The 21,176-nt window shown below is 45.0% G+C and overlaps 1 protein-coding gene across 2 annotated transcripts; it reads left to right on the top strand.

Annotated features, from left to right (window-relative positions):
- Positions 1-3,831: 3,831 nt before the first annotated feature.
- SRD5A3 (steroid 5 alpha-reductase 3) lies at positions 3,832-20,839 on the top strand. Of its 2 annotated transcripts, none has more exons than XM_029945684.1 (5): positions 3,832-4,103; positions 12,156-12,298; positions 14,661-14,858; positions 18,485-18,619; positions 19,927-20,839. In XM_029945684.1, exons 1-5 carry the CDS (start codon positions 3,883-3,885, stop codon positions 20,184-20,186), a joined length of 957 nt encoding a protein of 318 aa, XP_029801544.1. In that variant the 5' UTR covers positions 3,832-3,882; the 3' UTR covers positions 20,187-20,839. The 2 variants fall into 2 exon arrangements, with proteins under 2 accessions (XP_029801544.1, XP_029801545.1); XM_029945685.1 differs by having other exon boundaries at positions 3,939-4,103; positions 12,185-12,298.
- The last annotated feature ends 337 nt before the right edge of the window (positions 20,840-21,176 follow it).

Raw genomic sequence — 21,176 nt, 5'->3', positions numbered from 1 at the left:
TTGATTTTAATGCTGCAAAATGTATTGATATTTTCTTTATTTATTTATTTTGAGAGAGAGAGAGAAAGAGAAAGAGAGAGAGAGAGAATACATGCACCCGAGCGAAGGAGGGACAGAGAGAGGAGAGAATCCCAAGCAGACTCCACACTGTCAGCACAGAGCCTGATGCAGGGCTCAAACCCACAAACTGTGAGATCATGACCTGAGCTGAAATCAAGAGTCAGATGCTTAACTGACTTAGCCACCCAGGCACCCACTGATATTTTCTTCTGGTTGTTTCTTATATCTTGAAAAAAACACAAAAACTTTCCTAACATGAGATTAGGTAGTTTCCTATTTTACGTTCTAGAAGATACACTTTTGCCTTTCACATTAGGTCTTTAATCCACCTGCAATTGATTTTTCACTAATGGAGTGAGGAAGGGGGTCCCATTTCTTTCTCTCTCTCCCTTCTCTGCCACCACCCATGTCCACCTCCTGAAACTTACTCATTCATCCTAGTCTAATTTATTATAAAATTCAACCTTTCCTCACTGATGTATCATGCAACCTGAATCACATGCCAAGTGTTTGTATACATGGGGACCTGTTCTGGACTCTCCCTCATACTCCACTGTCTCCTGTCTATCCCTACTTGGATACCACCCTGACATCATTACTACAGCTCTGTGTGAGTCTTGATGTCTCATAGACCGAACCCTCCGACCTCCTCCTTCATCTTCAAGAGTGCCTTGGCCATCTAGAGCCCTTCCTACTTCCATATAAATTTCAGAAACAGCTTGTTGAGTTCCACAAAAAGTTGGGATTTAAGCAGGAGTACATTTATTCCATAAATAAGTTTGGGGACCGTTGTCATCCAAACCAATCTGTGAGCTCAGTATAGCTCTCCTTTTTTAATACCAGGATAACTTTATTTTCTTTGAAAAAGACTTACATTTCTTTTATGAGATTTAGTCCTAAACATGAAATATTTTATGCCATTGAAAATTTTATCTTTAAAATATTTATTTTCTGTTTCTGCTGGGAAATAAAATGATCAGTATTTATAAATTGATTTTTTGTATCTGGCAACCTTACCAAACTTTCTTATTAGTTCTAATATCTGTAGACTCCATTGGAGTTTCTGATTATCTTCGAATAATGACAGTTTGTTTCTTACTTTGCAGTCCTTAGAACTTTCCTTTCTATTGTTTTACTGAGCAGGCTAGGGTCTTTAGCAAAGCACTGACTCCAAAGCTTTCATTGAATTGATTGAATTTAGGTTTCATACTTTGAAGGTACAACCAGCAGGATTTGCTGACAGATTATATTTAGGCTTTGAGAAAAAGAGAGGACTCAAGGTTTAGTTCAAGGTGTTTTGCTTAAGCAACTGGAAGAATGGCATTGTCATTTACTACAGGCAAGGCCAGAGATTTTCTGGTCATATAATGCTCATAATATAATGCTCATACTTAAGTGAAGAAAGATAAAAACTGACTTACACTTATTGGTGATGATCTCTTTAACAGATTTTAGCCTGGTTTTCCACTTCTGAAATAATTCACTCCAGGAAGGATTTAAACATATACAAATGCTCTCAGTATGGTTTGACTTATAACTTCCTGTTCAGCCACTGTCCTCTACAGGGGGGTTGTTGGAATATGAGCTCTGCACTCTGATTAAATTCTGAACCCAAAAAAAAGAGAAATACCTTTTCCCTCTAGCCTCAATCGTTCCTATTTCATCTCTCTCTCTCTCTCTCTCTCTCTCTCTCTCTCACACACACACACACACACACACACACACACACACACACCCCTACCTTGTTTTGCCATCTTTCCCCAGGTCAAAGAACTACAAGAAAACTTCCCGCACCCAGGAAATTTGGTCCCTGCAAGTAGCTTGTTTGGGAAAATGTCTTAGAAAGGCCAGCTGCATTTGTGTGGGGTTAACCCATGAACTGAAGAAAAACGAAGGGGGGACTCCTACAGAAGGGATCCTGAGTCCTACAAAAAGGCCTCATTGTGCCAGCTAGAAGGCCAATTTGACCACCTTTTGTCACATGGTTCTCAAGGCACTGGTAAAACCTTATGAGGTTGCACGAAGAAGCAAAACGTTAACCATCCTTTAGACAGTTGAAGTCACATTAACCTACTCACCAGGTCTCCTGATATTTATTCAAAACGCATGCAGGGCATCTCATTGAGGGGAGAGTGATAGGCCAGCTACCTCTCCCCTCACTGACACTCCCCAGGAGTGTAAGCCGCTGGGGCACCTGGGTGGCTCCTTCGGTTAAGCAACTGACTCTTGATTTCAGGTCAGGTCATGATCTCAGGGTTTGCAGTCAAGCCCTGGATGGAGCTCCGTGTGACAGCGTAGAGCCTGCTTGGGATTCCCTCTCTCCCTCTCTCTGTCCTTCCCCCCCTCCACACTCAAAATAAATAAATACGCTGTAAGGCTAAACCAAACAGATGCCATGACAGGCTTTAAGTTTCCCCTCTGAACTAGAAGGCCTATGTTTCTGTTTCCCCAAAATTATCAGGCAGTTACACATTGCCTAGAACAGGAGAGACCACCTCACGGTATCCAATCAGGAAAGCCCAGCTACCTCTCCCCACATTCCTTAAGGTGAGGTGTGCAGATAGGAATTTTAGATAGGACCCTGTTACCTAATGTTAAAGTTAACCCATTAGTCGCCAAACAAGACCCTGGACTCGCTCTGTAATTGGTTAATTTCAAAACTACTCTAAATATTGTGATTGGGTCCCGCCAAAAGTAACGAAAGCTCTAAACAAAATGTATGGTTAAAGTTGCTGCCAATGCTGTTATACAATAATGATTGGATGTCACGATTTCTTGTAACTCCCCCTTCCCAAACCCCATATAAACCCTACTCAGCCCTTGTTCGGGGCTCTCAGCACAGATCCACTGCGTTGGTGAAGGCTGTGAGACCGAACTTAGGCCCGGCGAGCCTAAGCCGTAATAAAACTGCCCTTTGCTTTTGCATGCGTGACTCGGTCTCCCTGGTGGTTTCTGGTTTTGGGGTGATATTAAAATCTTGGGCATTACAACGCTTAATTTAAAAATTGCCTAAAAGAGTTAAACTTTGATTTGTCGGAACTGAAAATCAATTTTTAAATTGATTGGGTGTATTAATTTAAAATGACCAAATCAAAAATTTAATGTTTAAGATTGACACGTCAATTAATAGCATTGTCATTACAGAGAGTTAAAAACAACCTCTAGGGAGTGAAACTCTAGGGAAAAGAATGCTGTTTTTTAAATACAATTTTTGCCACTTTCACTTTGGGGTTATTTGCAATTGTCTTGATGATTTTCTACTTTACAGGTTTAAATGATACACATTCCCAACATCCTGATAAAACTATTCATTTTTGTGCATGACCTACTTTCATCAATACGTACACACATTTGTATAGTATGGTTGTTTGCAATCACAGCTATATATTTTACAGTCCGCTTTTTCTCACTCAACCTAGTTTCAGTTATCAGAACCGGCTTTCCGTGTCTCTATAGTCTGCGTCGATATCATGTTAATGTCTACCCGATATTACAGCGTGTATTGTACAACAATTTACTAAATATCCTAAACTGGACCGCTCAGGGTTGTTTCCATTTTTCATTGAAAATAACGCAACAGTGCAGGCTTGCAGTTCTTTGAATGCTGTTGCTGAATCACATTTCAGGTTCCCGCCCATGCGTCCTTGAGCCCGGTCGGGGACTGACGACTACTGGAGAGCGCCAGCGTGACCCCGCCCTAGGGGCGAGTCCCAGGCGCACGGCCCCGCCCCGCGCTGCGTCACCGACGTCCCGCCCCCGCTGCCGCTGGGGCGCTGGCGAGCGGGCCGGGCCTTGGGAGCGCGGAAGCCGGGTGCGCAGGGTATGGCTTCCTGGGGTGGGCCCGAGCTCTCGGCACTGAATCCGCTGCGCGCCCTGTGGCTCACGCTGACCACCGCCTTCCTGTTGACCTTGTTGGTACAGCTCATGCCGGCCGGCCTACTTCCCGGCTGCGCGCTTTTCCAGGACCTGATCCGCTATGGGAAAACCAAGTCTGAGGGGCCGTCGCGCCGGGCCGTCTGCCGGGTCTTTGATGTCCCCAAGAGGTAATCGAGCCCGGGATTCCGTGACGCTGAGAGCCCGGCGCGCCCGGCTCGGGCAGCCGGCAGGGGGCAGCAGAAGCGGGCGTGTGGCCGGCGCGGACCAGGCCAGGGAGGCCTTGACGCCCGGCGCTACCGCGTCGGCGTCGTGGCCCAGCGGGCCGGAATGCCCCGAGGGGCCCAGGACCCCGAAGATGCTGAGCGGCGCGTGAACGTGAACTTGGAGCCGCACGAATCTTTCCCCGCTGGGAAATGGCAGCGTTTCCGATGTAGGCCTGGTCTTTGGCTGTGTCCCATGTCCACAGGCTGCGGGTTAAAGCCTTTTGGCCCCAAATTCTCCTTTTTCCCCTCATCTGTGCTCTAAGGGTTTATAATCTAACTTGAGGTCGCCGGAACTCTCTTGCAGACTTGAAAGCAGGCGCGCCCTTCGCGCCTCTGTTTTCCGTTTGTCTCTGACCCTCAAAGTCAGGATACGGCGCTAGACGCTGGTCACCACAAGGGCGCCACCTCCTTTGGTCGCACCGACCCTGGGGACTCGCACCTTGTTGGGTGCCCCTGGGAAAGAAAGTGGCCCGAGAGTGCACGTTTTCGGCAAGCCCGATCTCAAAGCTTTATTTGACTTTCAACCGATTTTGTAACCCAAGTTCAATGACAGATTAAATCGTTAGGATTTAAATGGAATTCTTTCAGAAATTGTAAAGACTTGTTATAGTTTGCTTTCGTTGGGAGGGTTGGAGGGGTGTTGTTGGTTTTTTACTTTGAATTCGGAACCTAGCTTGGAAGAGTCAGCCAAACACTTCTAGAAAGTAGGAAAATAGCGGTGGCTTTTCTGTCTTTAGGTGCATCTGAGGTTGACTTTTAGGAAGCAATGTGGAGGGACGTGGTAAGGTTACTAATGTACTAAAACACCTGGATTATCATTTGAACCTTTCTTTGGCAGTGTCCCAGGTGGGTCCACAGACAATAGGCTTAGGATAATTTGGCTTCCGAAACATGGATAATCCCCCACTTTTGTCTTTTGGAAAAGGATTCATCACGTGTTAACACTGAGAAGGAAAAACTAAGTCATTGGGAGGAAGAGTAAAAGGAATGAGGCTCTGGGAAGAGTTAGGAGTACTTAGGACAAACTAGTCAAACTCCCTATTTATCAGAGGCTATTTTTAAGCCAAAAATTATGTCATCCCTTTTTTTTTTTTTTTTTTTTTGGAGAAAGGAGGGGGAGAGGGATAGAGGCAAAGTTGTCAACAGCATGAGATCATGACCTGAGCCAAAATCAAGAGTCTCACACTCAACAAACTGAGCCACCCAGGCACCCCTGTCATCCTATTTTTAATGAAGTTTGGGGGCGCCTGGGTGGCTCAGTCGGTTGAGTGTTCCGCTTTGGCTCAGGTCATGATCTCACAGTTTGTAGGTTCAAGCCCTGCGTCAGGCTCTGTGCTGACAGCTAGCTCAGAGCCTGGAGCCTGTCTTCAGATTCTGTATCTCCCTCTCTTTCTGACCCTCCCCTGCTTGCACTGTCTCTCTCTGTCTCTCAAAAATAAAAAAATAAAACATAAAACAAAATTTTTTTAAAAGTCTGAAATAAGTTTGATTGCAGTACATTCTTTTTTACTTTATAGCAATGGCATTTCCAGGTTATCGTTTTTTTAACGTTATAAAGTGAAGAAAAAATATTTCTTACTGTGAATTCTAACAGTTTGTGTTATGAATTTTGGAAAAGGCATTAAGTGTCCCTAGATTATAGGACACATTTCAAGTCATTCCCTGTTCTCACCTCTTCCTCTGGCTCCTATACCCCAGCAGCTAGTGTCAAACATGTCATCATCTGACAGCTAAGAAATATACTTGGTACCTTTTCCTTTATTCATTACTACTCTTTGGGTTTGTAATCTCTCTTCTAATTTACACCTTTTTCTTCTTCCAGAATTCTGGAGTAGAACCTCCATGATGTTTTCTCTAAATTTAGACCAACATTTCTTTAGTATTGAAGAAGTCCAGGCCAGACAGGAAAGACAAATATTGTCTAGATACTATATTTAAATATATTTCCTGGAGGACACTTAAGGGGAAGAGCACTGGGTGTTGTGTGGAACACAATTTGACAATAAAATATTATGGAAAAATTATATTTCCTTATACAAAATTCAAGTACTTTTTTTTAAATTTTTTTATTTACTTTTGAGAGACAGAGAGAGGCAGTATGAGCAGGGAAGGGTCAGAGAGAGCAGGAGATACAGAATTTGAAGCCGGCTCCAGGCTCTGAGCTGTCAGCACAGAGCCCAACGCGGGGCTCGAACCCACGAACCATGAGATCATGACCTGAGCCAAAGCCGGACGCTTAACCAACTGAGCCACCCAGGCGCCCCTCACGTACTCTTAAAAGTGAAAATAAACCTGTAATTTTTACACTAAGGAAGAGGAAGCTATAAATCACATTTCTGCATCGAAGATAGTGCTTAGGTAATTTTGGGGAGGTTGTATTTTTTCCTAAGGAGGCAAGATTAAAACCTGAAATCACTTCATGGCATGTTTGGTTCCGTTGCTGCTGTTGGATAGAGTTTTTCCCCCTAAATTAAAGTGATGGTGCTTTTCTTGTTTTCCTTTTGGTTCATAGAGGGTCGATTTCCTGGAAAACCTGAGTAAATGTCAACATGAGTCCCAGTGCTATTGACCTGTATAATGTATATGGAAGGACTCCTAAAATTTCAAAATGGTATCAAAGCATTGTAACTGAATTGAGTTCTGGAGGCAGAGTCAGTCATCCAGACTTTCCCCCTAGGGTTCAGCAGTCCTGACCAGAGGTCCAGGGGACCCGTGGGCAGAAATTCACGGCAAACTTGGATTAGAAAAGATTAGATCTTTATTTTAGTAACCTCTAGCCAAAATTCAGCATTTCCTTAGTGATAAATATCTAAGGATGCAGATTTGATTCTGGTTTCCCCTCTGACCTTGAAGGCCAGCAAACACCATTAACATTTCTGGGGGCGGGCCTAAAGATGGAGGTTAAAACTAGTCACGCCCTACGTGAGGGTCCTGGGTCCACTCTGTAATTGGTTAAAGTTACTGTCAATGATGTGATGCTATATTGATTGGACCCCTGTACCTGTGTCACAATTTCCTGTAACTCCCCCTTCCCAAACTCATAAAAGGCCCTGCCCAGCATGTTCGGGGCTCGCTCCACGTGGATCCAGTAAGTCTGTGAGCCCGAGTTTAGGCTGGCCGGGCCTAAATTCATAATAAAGCCCTTTGCTTTTGCATGCGTGATTCGGTCTCCCAGGTAATCTCTGGTTTTAGGGGGCGATATTAAAATCTGGGCATAACAAATGTAATCAACAAACCACAGTAGAATTAGCAGTACTTGCAATATTGTGACAGGTTTACATATATATGTATATATTTGATGTGATATATCACATCAAAAATATTTAAGAGATCTCAAAACATTATGTTCATCACTATAAGAATGAATCACTAGGGAGGTGCCTGGGTGTCTCAGTCGGCTGAGCAGCTGACTCGGCTCAGGTCATGAGCCCACAGTCTGTGAGTTCAAGCGCCATGTCGGGCCCTGTGCTGACAGCTCGGAGCTTGGAGCCTCCTTCAGATTCTGTTTCTCCCTCTCTGCCCCTCTCCCGCTCATACTCGGTTTTTCTCAGTGTCTCAAAATGAATAAATGTTTAAAATTTTTTTTTAACAGAAAAAGGAATGAATAATTAAGGGCACCTGGGTGGCTCAGTCAGTGTGTAACTCTTGATTTCAGCTCAGGTCATGATCTCAGGGTCCATGGGATCAAGCCCTGAGTCCGGGCTCTGTGCTGTGACAGCACCTAGCCTGCTTGGGATTCCTTCTCCCTCTCTCTCTGCCCCTCCCCCACTCACATATGTGCTCTTGCTCTTTCAAAATAAAAAGTTTTAAAAAAGAATGAATCACTAGATACTGTTAGTTGATACGTTAAGAAAGGTACATATATTACTATTATCACAATTTTTTTTAGTAGTTACGTTACTTATGTTTCAATATAACTGGTTTCCTTGGTAATCCCTATGTATTTTATGATTGAAGTAACATTTTGAGAAGTGGCCAGTAGCCTTTCCTAGACTGCCAAAGGAGTCCATGGAAGAAAAATGTTAAGAACCCCTCTTCTAAATTGTAAACTTGGCCATAAGTTTAGATTTGTCTTTTTTGTTACCATATCCCTAGTACAATGCCTGACTAATAATGTTCTTGATGACTATGTTTTGAATGAATTTTAAGAAAAAGAGGGTTTAGGTTTAACTGGTTTGTTGATCTAAAGAATAACGTTGGATAAGATACCTTCTTGTTTATTCATTTATCTAACTGGTGTTCATAAAATACTTATGTGCCAGGAGTAAGATACCTTGTAAGATAGATATATACAGTAGATATGTAAACAAATGTTGCAAAACAAGCGAGATAACTTTGGATGGTAATACGTGCTTCAGAGGAAACCCAGCAGGATTATTTGATCATGAGCAAAATGGGGGGCCCGCGGCGGTGACAGCCCTGCAGAGGATGGTCAGGGCGGGGTGAAGCAGGAGGGATGGTCAGGGCGGAGGCGAGGCTCCCTCACCAGGGCCATGGGGGGAATTAGATTTTATCCGGAGTGTATGGAAACTTTCCCATTGATGGCATTGATGGGGAGGCAGGCATTGCATTGTGTGATTCATGTTTTGAAAGGGTGACTGACTAGCCATTGTGTGGAGAAGACTAAGAGGCTATTATGATGGTCCAGGCAAGAGGCAGCAGATATGGATCAGAGTGTTAGCATAATAGCACCCCTTGTCATACAGGTGGTGATGCTATTAAAGCACTTAGCACAGGGCCAGGCACCTTGTCAGAGCTCAGTAAGCATTAGTTCACGTCCTTAGTTAACCCTCCTAATTGGGCTTTGGATCGGTTCCAGCAATCAGTAAATATGTCCTATTAGATCCTGCCCATTCCCCTACCCCCTTGCTTAAAACCATCCAGTGGCTTCTAATTCACTCACAGGAAGAGCCCAAGACCATATATAGTTTTGTTCCTACCACCTCATTGTGTCCTGTAGTTAGCCCCCGTTTTGTGGGCCTCTATTTTCCACCTCGGGGCCTTTGAACTGCCTGTTACCTATACCTAGAAAGCTCTTTCCCCACATAGCCACATCGTTTATGTCCTCACTTCCTAGAATTCTACTCAGATATTACCTTCTCAATGAGGTGGGCCCTATCTACCCTGTTATAAGTATAATTCTACCATCCCAGATACTCCTTTTCTTCCTGGCTTTAGTTTTTTTTTATTAACAGTTATCACCTGCTGGCGTGCTGTAAAATTTATTTTTATGTGTAGGTTTGAGTGTAAGTACCATGAGGACTGGAATTATCTGTTGCATTCATTGCCATAATCCCAGAGCCTAGAACAGTCCCTTGCTTATAGTAAGTTCTGAAATATGTGTTAAAGGAGGGCTTCCTTGGTGCCAAGTCTGTAAGGATCAGCTTATCCCTGTTCCCGAGGGCTTGGAAAACAGTACTCCAAATAAGCAAATTGCCAAGGGAGGAAAAAGAGAGGAAATGTCGAGGAGATCCGTGGCTGGAGGTGAAAGCTGTCTTTTTAAAAGCCACGAGATTTATTGAGTAGTAGATGTTTCTCATCGAGGGCAGTCAGGCAAGCAAAACAAGAGAATGTACAGAAGAACACAGTAATGTGAGAATGGCAGTCTGCCTGTGAATCAGAAGCCTCACAGTGCAAGCAGGGCATAGCAAGATGTGGCTGAGCAGCTGATAAACCAGCTAGAAACGTATTTGAGTGACAGGTTGACTGTAGGCGTGATATCAATTGGTACATGCAATATAGGGACAGAAAAGCAAGTTCAGGCAGGTCCAGGTTGTATGAGTTAGAAGTGCAGTGGTGTGATTTTAACTCTGGTCATCAGAGCTTCTGGAACTAAATGCTGCCACTTCCTGTGTGACCTTGACATCTGAGCCTGCGTTTTCTCATCTGCCCCAGGAGGATAACCATATAAACTTTCAGGATTGTTTCCACCTACTTACCAAAGGGATATTTTTTTAACTTCAAAGAGTAAAAAGAATAAGCAATGCTGTGTGTGTGTGTGTGTGTGTGTGTGTTGTAATATACATGATGTAACACTTAACATTTTAGCCCTTTTCAGGTGTACAGGTCAGTGATTTCAAATACATTCTCATCGTTGTGCAGCCGTCACCACTACCAATCTCCAGAACTTTTCCCTTCGCCAGAGGGATTTCTAAAACAGAAGTTACTTAAGTCGCTCTGCTCAAATGACTTCCCATCACCCTTACGAGACCCTGTAACATCTGCCTCTCCCACCTCACCAGCGGTCCTTCTCCATACATGTGTCCTGTGTTGTTCCTCAGGGCCTTTGTGGTTGTCATTTCCTCTGCCTAGAACATTCTTTCCCCTGGAAGTTCACCGGGGTTATTCATTCAAGCCAAATGTCACTTCCAGAGAGGCCATCCTTGACCACCTGTCCAGAATGGCCTCCCCTCTGCACCCTCTCTGTCTCCTAAGATTATGCTAGATGTCTGTAGGTTCATTTGTTGCTCGTATGCTGAAAGATAATCAAGGCAGGGTCTATTTGCTTCCGGCTGAGTTCCCTGATCCTAGAACATTGCCTGGCACATTCTAAGTTCTCAGTGAATATTTGTGGGAAAATGAAGTAGGTAGAGTGGCTGGCTACAAGATGCTTTCCAGAAGCCAGCCCCTCCCTTTTCCATGGAAGACCACAGAGCAGGGCGCTGCTGACCTTCTGCTCTGCTGTTCTAGCTCAGACCACACCTGAGCTCAGTTCTAGAAATGTGTCTTAGAGACCCTGGAAGGCAACCAGAAACCAGTGGCTGGGTAGGGGGTGGGTTGTTAGACGCAACACTGATGAACTTTTGATGAAACTAAGCTTTTGAGCCCAAAGAAGATCAGAACTGGGATAGAGGATCAGAACAGGATAACTCGGCAAGGGTAGAGCTAGTGATAGAATTTGTAACAGTAGTTACAGTAGTTGGGAGAATTAAGTGGGGTGCTATGAAAGGACCAAATCGATCAGTGTCAGACTGGGTTGTGGGCATGGTCTGGGAGGGCGATATTCTGGATCATCTAGAAGAAGAGTTGCTGAATTATGTCTGATCCTCCAACTCCAGTCTTATTTCCTCGTCACAGACTAATGAGACAAGGAGGAGGGGACCTCATACATAAGTGATGCATTAAAGACCAGGGAAGACACCTGTCAGGGTCAGAAAGATTTTGAATTGATTTAAATAGCAAAAAATAGAGACGTATAGGTCAAGAGACCTGAAAAGAAGGTTAAGTCTTTGTGCCATTAGACGATTTCAGTAAACCAACATCATCTTTCACATTAAAGTAACATTGCTAATTTCAGTTTTTATTGGCCCTAGTTTTATTTGTATTTGGTTTGTAAAATTGCAGTTGATTGCAGAATAGGCACTGTACTTTATGAGAGCTGTACCCATCAGGAGTCGATACCTAGTCTCATGAGTTAATACCTGTCATGTTATTATAGAAGTAACTTAGGTCAACACAATTGAAAAACACACTGAATCAGAGGACCTTTAAGATTTCTGACAGCCCTGAGAGCTTGTGGTTTTGCAAATCTTGTGTAACAGTTGTAGGGCTGTTGCAGCAACTTTGCTCAGGATTTAGAAATCTTTCACACGTTTGGCTTGTGTTGGCCCAATCTGGGTTCTCTTTCCCAGGAACTGGCACCCCCTATGTTGGAACTTGAGCCAATCCTGTTACCCAGAGATAAGAGAGATTGCTAATCGACCGTCTGTCTAAGTTTAACAAGGTAAATCTATGATCTTGTTCACCTCAGGAGGCCTCTTTGTTCTACGAGCTAACCAGTCCCATTGTTTCAAGGGAGATTTTTAAAAATCTGAATGCCTGCAGGATTCAGTTTCTATTAAAAAAACAAAACTATACCTTGGGAATGGGGGGAAGGAGGTTAGGGAACCTAGGTTAATGCATAAGGCTTAAAAGTGGACCTACTCTGATTGTTGTCTAACTGGTTTCCCCTTGCAGGTATTTTTCTCACTTCTATATCCTCTCAGTGCTGTGGAATGGCTTCCTGCTTTGGCACCTTACTCAGTCGCTGTTCCTGGGAGTGCCTTTTCCATACTGGCTGCATGGTCTGCTCAGAATTCTCGGGGCTGCCCAGTTCCAAGGTAAGAACCCCCCCGGCTAGTTACAACCGTTCTGTCCCGTTCCGCCTTTCCTGCCTGCTGGGAGCTGTTCTCAGTACTCCGTAGCCACCCTCGGGCTTCTCTGTGGGCCAGGGAAGAGGAGGCTGAGGGCCAAGCAAAGGTTTTGCATGGTTTATAGCCAGATGGCCAAGGGGATGTCCCCCTGTCCTTCCCTGAGATCATGGCGGACCCAGTGTTAGCGCTTTGTCCCTGACTTCCCAGCAAGTGCTGTGCTATGTGCAGGGCGGGCCGCTCTCCCTGCTATTTTTAGTACTATTGCTAAATGTATACAGCAGCCTTCATACTTCAGTAGGAAAGCTCTTAGGATCTCGTGGGTTTGCCTTGAAACATTTATCATTTCTTTCGCTGAACCAAAATCATGTCTCAGAACCCCAGAAATATAATAGGATATTACTTTTTGATCACCAGTTAAAAATGTTTGTTATACTGTAAGCTTTAGTTATATAACATTGACTATAAATAGTTGTCGACCAGATGATTACAAGGACCCTTTCAATTTGCCTCACCTTACCTCGGATAAAGGATACGTGGATACGTGGAACGATTTTAGGGGCACCGGGGTGGCTCAGTCAGTTAAGCCTCCGGCTTCAGCTCAGGTCATGATCTCATGGTTGTGGGTTCAAGCCCCGCATCGGGCTCTGTGCTGACAGCTAGCTCAGATCCTGGAGGCTGTCTTTGGGTTCTGTGACTCCCTCTCTCTCTGCCCCTCCGCTGCTCATGCTGTCTCTCTTTCTCTCTCTCTCTCTCAAAAATAAAGCATTAAAAATTAAAAAAAAAAAAGGATACATAGAACGATTTTAAAAATAAGGAATCGAAGGTGAAAACCCTACAGTGGCCTCAGTTAATGTCAGGTGGCGGCTGAGGGAAAGAATGAGAATCAAATGGTTCCGGCATTCTCTCTGTCCTTTGCTCCAGCAGCCAAATCGCCAGTTCCGTAGCAACAGTCCTTTTCTGTATAACCAGGGGAACGTGTTGCCAAAGGTGGCGGCCGGAAGGAAGGCCTAGGCAGACCCCCTCTGGGTGCAGAGGGCACCTCAGCAATTCCCACATCAGCCGGAGAAACTTCATCTCTTCCTCCCTTTACTGTGGGGCCAGCTGGGGTTCTGGTATTTATTTGGAGGGGTGGTCATGAGGAGTTCTATTTGTATATTTGTTTTAACCTATTCCTAAAGAATTAAAACTAGGATTTACTATATTTAAAATACAGACACAGGCAAAGCTATTCTGGCCTGATAGCGGTCCCGACGGGCCTTACCTCTGTGGGGGGAGGCAGCGCGAGGAGGGGGAGCCAGCGTGTGCCGGTTCTGTTCGGTTTCCTGATCTGGGCACTGGTTCTGTGGGTGGAAGGGATTGGTTTCGTTTGTAAAAACTCGTTAAGCTGTATCCTTATTATATCCCCATAATGTGTGTGTGTGTGTGTGTGTGTGTGTGTCTGTGTGTGTGTGTGTGTGTGTGCGCGCGCGCACGCACACATGCGTGTGGCATTCATTTAAAAAACATCTAGGTTTTATGTCATTTTTAAAAACCAGTATTTCAGGGCGCCTGGGTGGCTCAGTCGGTTAAGCGTCTGGCTTTGACTCAGGTCATGATCTCACAGTTCCTAGGACGAGGCCTGTGTCAGGCTCTCTGCTGACAGCTCAGAGCCTGGAGCCTGTCTTTGGATTCTGTGTCTCCCTCTCTCTGGCCCTCCCCTGCTCACACTGTCTCTCTCTCTCTCTCTCAAAAACCAGTATTTCTTCCGAATTCTTTTAACAGAGGGGTAAGAGGCAGGTAGGAAGATAGAGCTCAAGGCTCAGAGTCCCCTAAAAGTATAATTTTCTTTCTTTCTTTTTTTTTTAATCTGGAAAGAACTGCATAATACCCCCAGTCTCCATTCCTGTCCCCTTTTCTGACTCTCTGGGTGCCTGCGTGTCTAGTCTCCCTGACTCAGGGATCCCAGCAGCTGGGGTTGGCAGAGGTCAGGTGGGCACTCTTCCTGACCATCTTCGTCCCGCTGTCAGGGCCGGGGCCCAGAGATCCACAGTCCTCAGGTCCTGAGTGCACAGACTCCTTCACAGCGACATCCGTGTAACCTAGAAGGCTTTCACATAATGAAGGAGGGTCAAGAGACCTGCGTTTGTCACTAACCAGATTCCTTAGCTTTGCTTGGCCCACTTCCCTCATGACTTAAAAAAAAAAAAAAAAAAGGTATCTGACCATCTGATTTCTAGGGCCCTCTCCTTGCTCTAATGTTACTTAATACTGTGTTGAACACTAGGAAAAAATACCACTTCAGACTAGTCCTGGAAAGAGAGATGCTAACCTGTCCCGTTCGGAATTCCAGGGGGGGAGCTGGCGCTGTCCGCGTTCCTAGTGTTAGTATTTCTGTGGCTGCACAGCCTGCGGAGGCTCTTCGAGTGCTTCTACGTCAGTGTCTTCTCCAATGCTGTGATTCACGTCGTGCAGTACTGTTTTGGACTCTTCTACTATGTCCTCATCGGCCTAACCGTGCTGAGCCAGGTGCCGATGGACGGCAGGAATGGTGAGTGTCCCTGGGGTCTGTTAGCTGAGTCACTGGGCACATGAGGTACTCTTCAGGCAAAGTGCCCCACCAAGGTTTCCAGCAGTTTGAAAGTAGACCTGCCCAACCCACCTTGCATATGAAGAGTTTGAATTCTGTTAGTAGCTTGAAAAAGTCTACACGCCCAAGGGTATATATGGTAAACTGTTACAAAACTGCTAAAACCAGAAAGACACCAGCGCAAGCACTGATGCCTGCAGTGAAGATAGGAAAGTGCCCAGTGTTCAGGACGGTTGGTGTAAGGATGAAGAGTCAGGACATGGGCCTCCCTTAGTGGGCCTGAAGACCGGGAACTCATGTGGAGTTAGTCTGGAAGGAAAGAGAGAGAGCGTGGCCAAGAGTTGGACCGGAAGCAGGGGAACACCCAAGAAGAGGAGAAAGGGTCAGCAGAGAATGTTGTCTCCCCAAAGCCTCAGTCTCTCTGCTGTGCGCGTGGAAGGGGAAGGGTGGTGCAAGATTAAATCTCAGAAAACCGGAGGCGGAAGGGGTGACCTGGGCTCCTGGGAGAATAGTTTTGATTTGAAGAGGGAGTAGAGAGCCATTTTGTTACCATTTAGGTCTTAGGATAATTCCGGTTATAACAGGGCTTTTCTTCGAGGGCGACAGCCTGAGGGCAGACGACAGAAGAGCGCTGTGGTAAATCAGATTGGTGTCTGAACACTTCTGAGCTCCCACTCGCCAGGAAGAGGGAAGCAGAGTTATGGCCTTTGTTTATGAGGAGGAAGTGAAGTTTGGGGCGGGGGGAAGGGAGACTGGAGATGTAACATACATGACTATCATTTTTGTCAAAACAATGCATATTTACTGCATAGAACTCAAGTCATGTGGGGTGACTGAAGTTAGTTGTTAGTGCTGCGGCTAACTTCACCCTGGACCCTTGGTATCCATCCTCCTGGACACTGTAAGGCAGACCTTGCATGACTGTTGTGAGTTCACGTCTCCATGTTCCGTAAAACTGCCCTGTCCATCCTCACAAAGAGACCAAAGTCTGATCCTTACAATACTCAGTGAGTAAGCTTTCTCCTCAGGTTTGATTGTAGCACCAGAGTAGCCCCTTGAAAATCCTCTCTGTGCTGCTGTACCATAACCCAAGGCCTTTAGGGCTTGAGGAATGACTGTAGACTACAACTTATTAATGATTTTTCTTAATTCATGAATTATTTATTGGCTTCAGCTGCTCCACCAGCATCTCTCCATCTGATTCCACTGACCTTCATCAGGTTAGTATTTCCTCCCTGAGCTTTGGCTTTCATGTGCAGGCCATACCGGGATTTGAACTGTTACCTGTGGCAAACAGTACTAGCGTTTCCACCAAAGGCGTGTTCCGAAGTCTGTGGCTAACGCACTAGCTTCCAGTCTGTTAGCCTCCACTGGTATCACGTATCCCTTCTGGAGCTTCATCAGCTGGCCAGACCATGCCTTCTGCCCTCCCTCCTGTACCAGCGGTCAAGGAAAGGCAGCCGAGACACCCACGAAAACTGCTTTCCAGACGCTCCTTTCTGAAGCTGTCTTCTTTTTCACCTACTTGTCTCTCAAGAGGTCATATGTAGGCTTTTGGGACAATACGGCAAGAACTGGTTTTAGGAATTCATTGAGAGAACACACTGGGACCTTCGCCAGCTGCAGGGCCTGATGGGAGTAGCAGAGGCTTAGGTCTCGGGAGGGCTCGAATCTGATTTCTGGCTCATTTAACCACTCTGAGCATCAGAACCTTCATCGGTAATTAGGGACACATCCTGATTTCAGAGGCTCTTTGTGAAAGGGAAAGGAAAGAACGTCTGTAAGCTGCCCACACCTTTCCCCCCTCCTTGTCATCAAAGTCTAGAGGGCCGGGGCGCTGGCTGGCTCAGTCAGTTGGAGCATGCAACTCTTGATCTTGGGGTTGTGAGTTCGAACCCCACCTTGAGATTACTTAAAAATAAAATCTTAAAAAAAATGTTTAAACTCTAGAGGGTCTTCCTTCAAGCACTCTCCATGACATGTTGTATTTTATTTTCTCTGAGTGCCATCTCTGAATTTGTCTTCGTTATCGATTTGTCTGCTTGTTTCTGTCTGCCTCTTGCCACCAGCATGTGGGTTCGTGAGGACTGGGTTTTCCCTTCTTCACTGCCTTATGCCTCGTGTGAGATGCCAGGCTCAGTAGACACTCCACCGGTGATTAATAAACAAAGAGTTAAATACTACACAGATTGGACCCTCAGCCTTCCACCTGACTCCTCTTTCCCTGTGTCATAATTCCAGCGTACTCTCAGAAACCTTTTTTCCTCATAGGTGCTTTCTCTGATTCGGAGTGGGTGACTTGGCAGTGCTGTGAACTCTCAAACACTTGCTTCAGGTTTTAATCTTAGAGTGACTTGTTCTTTAGGCCCAGTTTAAAACTACTGTTCATATTTTGTTTATTTTTAACTTCTAAAAATATAACTTTTTAGTAAAATGGCTAACTCTAGTGAACATTCAGAGTCTATAGTAAACTGTTTATATGGGGCAAGTTTTTAGATCTTGGCGGACTCTCCTCGGTCCTTAGCTGTCAGCAGCTGAGTCCTGCCTTCAGGGACCCATTCTCACAACTCCACAGGGGCTCTCCTACCCCCAGACCCTCAGGCTCTTCTCCATAGTCAATGGGCGGCTTTGTTTCTTCCCTCAGGTTCCTAACTAGCCTGCCTGCTTCCTGCTGATCTTAAGGAAGTCCTTGATTTGCTTTTCTGATGCCAGTCCCCAGAAGACCTGAATTCTTCCTGTCTTCTTGGTAGCTGGGGAAGAAAGAGGAAGATGCTACTTTGAGTGTTTCTACTTCTGACCTAAATCTCTCCAACATGGTTCTCTCTAATCAAAAAAGGATCCTGTTTGATTTTTCATCTTGCAGATTACATTTCTCCTCTTTTGAGAAACCCTATGCTGAGCCTTTACTTCCAGTGATTTTCTTCATTGGCTGGAGCTAGTGAAGTGTGGGTTCTGCATTTGGGGTCTCCCCCGAATGGCCTAGGGTTGCAGCCCAGGGTGCGATTCCTTTAGAAAGCATTCTCCTCGTGGTAGACTGTAAGAAAGAGACATAAAACCAGGCTTAAAAATATAAATGCAAAGTGGCCTCACCACACAAGAGTAGGATACAGTGTTGGTGGTCCTGGGTGGCTCATTTGGTTGGGTGACCGGCTCTTGACTTCAGCTCGGGTCACCATCTCATGGTTTGTAAGTTCAGGCCCCACGTTGGCCTTCTGCACTGGCAGTGTAGAACCTACTTGGGAGTTTCTCTGTCTCTCTGTGCCTCCCCAGCTTACTCTCTTTCAAAATAAATAAACTTTAAACAACAAAAAGAGTAGGAGACAGAGCTGACCTCTGTGTGTGCAGCATTTGAAGAGGGGACCGGAGAATGAGTCAGTGTGGAGTTCTCTGTCCGGGGCCACTGAGGCCGTCCCAGGTTGGGGAGCACACCCCTCCGTTCTCCCCTCCGTCCTTGGGAAATTACATCAGGATAATTTTCTAGTCATGAGGAACAGAGAATTTGGATAATTGTGTTCTAACTGTATGTCTGTTTAATTCCCTGAGCCTCTGAAATTTTGCATGTTGGCTAATAACTTTTTTTTCTGTAGTCCATGTGGTAGGAAAAAATCTCTTGATGCAAGCCCGGTGGTTCCATATCCTCGGAATGATGATGTATATCTGGTCGTCTGTCCATCAGTACAAATGCCATGTCATCCTCGGCAATCTCAGGAAAAATAAAGCAGGTGAGATGGCTTTTAGAGGCACTTCATGTGGATTTTAACCCTCAGAAGTTAGTTGTCTGTGTTCCTTTATTGTTTTCTTTCCTGCCCTAATTAATTGGCTTACCTATCAAATATTCATTTTTAATGTTTATTTATTTTTAAGAGAGAGGGAGCATGAGCGGGGGAGGGGCAGAGAGAGAGAGAAAGAGACAGAATCCCAAGTAGGCTCTAGGCTCTAAGCTGTCAGCACAAAGACCAACACAGGGCTCAAATTCCTGAACTGTGAAATCATGACCCAGGTTGAAGTTGGACACTTAACTGAGCCACCCAGGTGCATCTATCAAATTTTATTTTTGATAAGACACCTCTCTGGGTCTTCATCCTATTTGTAAAATGAGAGCGTTATGCCCAAAGATCTGCCTGGCCCCATCTAGCCCTGAAATTCTGTGATTCTGTTCTGCGCCCACATTTTGGGACCTACACTGCAGGTATGTGTCTGACCAGAATATGAGCGCTAGTATTACCTTGCTGAGTTAGTATCTTTCCAGTTCAAGCAAAAAGAACTTGACTTTTAGTTAGCTTGTGTTGACTTACCACAGGCACCGTTTTTAATAGGCTTTTAAAATATTAAAATTAAAATAGCATTATTCAGCATTTATGAAGTGTTTATTCTGTGCTGGGCCCTGTTCTTAATGCTTTACATAGAGCTTCTCTTGAAGTAGTTAGAGTCTTATCCTCACTTTACAAATGAGGAAACTGAGGCATAGAGATGTTAAGCAACTTTTCTAAAGTCACACAACATGTAAGTGGTAGAGTCAGGATTTGAACTCCTGCGGTCTGACTGCAATCTGAGCTCTGAATTCCTCGCTAGGAGCTCTCGTAGAGAAACAGGCTTTCCTTTGTGCTTGTTTTCAGTTGATGGTGTAACCTAAGCATGAAACTTTTTAATACATAGTAGGTTGACAATGGGAGTGTGATAGGAAGTGGGTTTGCACACAGGTCTGAGATCCTTTTTTTTAATTTCATCTTATTTTTTTTTAATGTTGATTTATTTTTGAGAGAGAGTGAGCAGGGAAGGGGTAGAGACGGGGACAGAGAATCTGAAACAAGCTCTGCGCTGACAGGAGCAAGCCCGATGCGGGGCTCAAACCCACGAACCGCGAGATCCTGACCTGAGTCGGAGTGGGTCGCCTAACTGACTGAGCCACCCGGTGCCTCAGTGATCCTCTTTGTTAACTAAGAGCCTTCGTAAATTATCTGGGGACTGAAGTGGTAAGCTTTCTTTCTACAGCGTCCTATGTTCACGAGGTCTTCTGTTTCTGTTTCAGGAGTGGTCATTCACTGTAACCACCGAATCCCTTTCGGAGACTGGTTTGAATACGTTTCTTCCCCTAACTACTTAGCAGAACTGATGATCTACATTTCCATGGCTGTCACCTTCGGATTCCACAACTTGACTTGGTGGCTAGTGGTGACATATATTTTCTTCAACCAGGCCCTATGTGCTTTGCTCAGTCACAGATTCTACCAAAGCAAATTTGTCTCCTATCCAAAGCATAGGAAAGCTTTCCTACCGTTTCTGTTTTAATATAACCTCGGTCATGAAGAACGCAAACCAGATGACAGGTTCAATTCCTAAGGACAACAAAGTCTAGGGACCAAAGTACACTTTCTGCAGAACCATTTGAAACTCTCTATTCCCTTTATATGCCGACAAGTCTTTACTGAATGAGCAAAGCAGTACCCCTCAAAAAGATGGGTCTTCAAAGAAGAAATACTCCTGGCAGACCGGGGAGGGCTGGGTCTGCCTCCGGAGATGCCTTATCAAACCAGCCAGCTGCTAAGACGTAGGTGAGACTTCTCCAAGCTGCTTCAAGAGCGAACTAACCAAGAATACACGAACAGCTTCACCCAGGCACGTGCATCCACAAAGGAAGAGAGGACACCGTCTGAGGCTTCGGTTTTGCTAGGGGCAGACGAACTGGACCACAGAACAAGCGGTGTAGTAGGCTCTCAGGAACTGTTACATTTCAGTTAAAGCAAGCTTTTGAAAATTATAATATATAATTTCACACCAACAGATTCAGGGAAAAATGACTTTGTGGGAAATAGTTGATACTTTCACACATGGCCACAAAAGTTGCACAATAGTGGTTTCCACTTATCTCCCCCTCAAACCATAGCCTCACAGAAAATTTGGAACTTTCTTTTTTTAATTTTTTTTATTTTTATTTTTTTTTTTTTTTTGAGAGACAGCATGAGCTGGAGAGGGTCAGAGAGAGAGGGAGACATAGAATCTGAAACAGGCTCCAGGCTCTGAGCTGTCAGCACAGAACCGGAGGCGGGGCTCAAACCAGCCAACCGTGAGATCATGACCTGAGCCGAAGCTGGAGGCTTAACTGACTGATCCACCCAGGTGCCCTTTTATTTAATGCATTTTTTACTTCCCTTTTGGGGAAGTACCTTAAAAGTGATAGCATCTGAAAATAAAATATTTTTGTATTTATGTGTAAAGAGCCTCCATTAACGGGCTGATCTTCGCTGCAGACTGGATAGTGCTACAGCCGTGTCCGTGTGT

The sequence above is a fragment of the Suricata suricatta genome, chromosome 1, assembly GCF_006229205.1.
Source record: "Suricata suricatta isolate VVHF042 chromosome 1, meerkat_22Aug2017_6uvM2_HiC, whole genome shotgun sequence".
Classification (NCBI taxonomy): domain Eukaryota; kingdom Metazoa; phylum Chordata; class Mammalia; order Carnivora; family Herpestidae; genus Suricata; species Suricata suricatta.
The sequence above is the reverse complement of the archived record's forward strand: the minus strand, read 5'-3'. Positions and strand labels throughout refer to the sequence as shown.

Excerpts from the sequence above, each read along its gene's own strand:
- SRD5A3 (XM_029945684.1), top strand. The coding sequence starts at position 3,883 with ATGGCTTCCTGGGGTGGGCCCGAGCTCTCGGCACTGAATCCGCTGCGC. Across the intron at positions 4,104-12,155 it reads GTCTTTGATGTCCCCAAGAG|GTATTTTTCTCACTTCTATA; the intron begins GTAATCGAGCCC and ends TTCCCCTTGCAG. Across the intron at positions 18,620-19,926 it reads TCTCAGGAAAAATAAAGCAG|GAGTGGTCATTCACTGTAAC; the intron begins GTGAGATGGCTT and ends TTTCTGTTTCAG.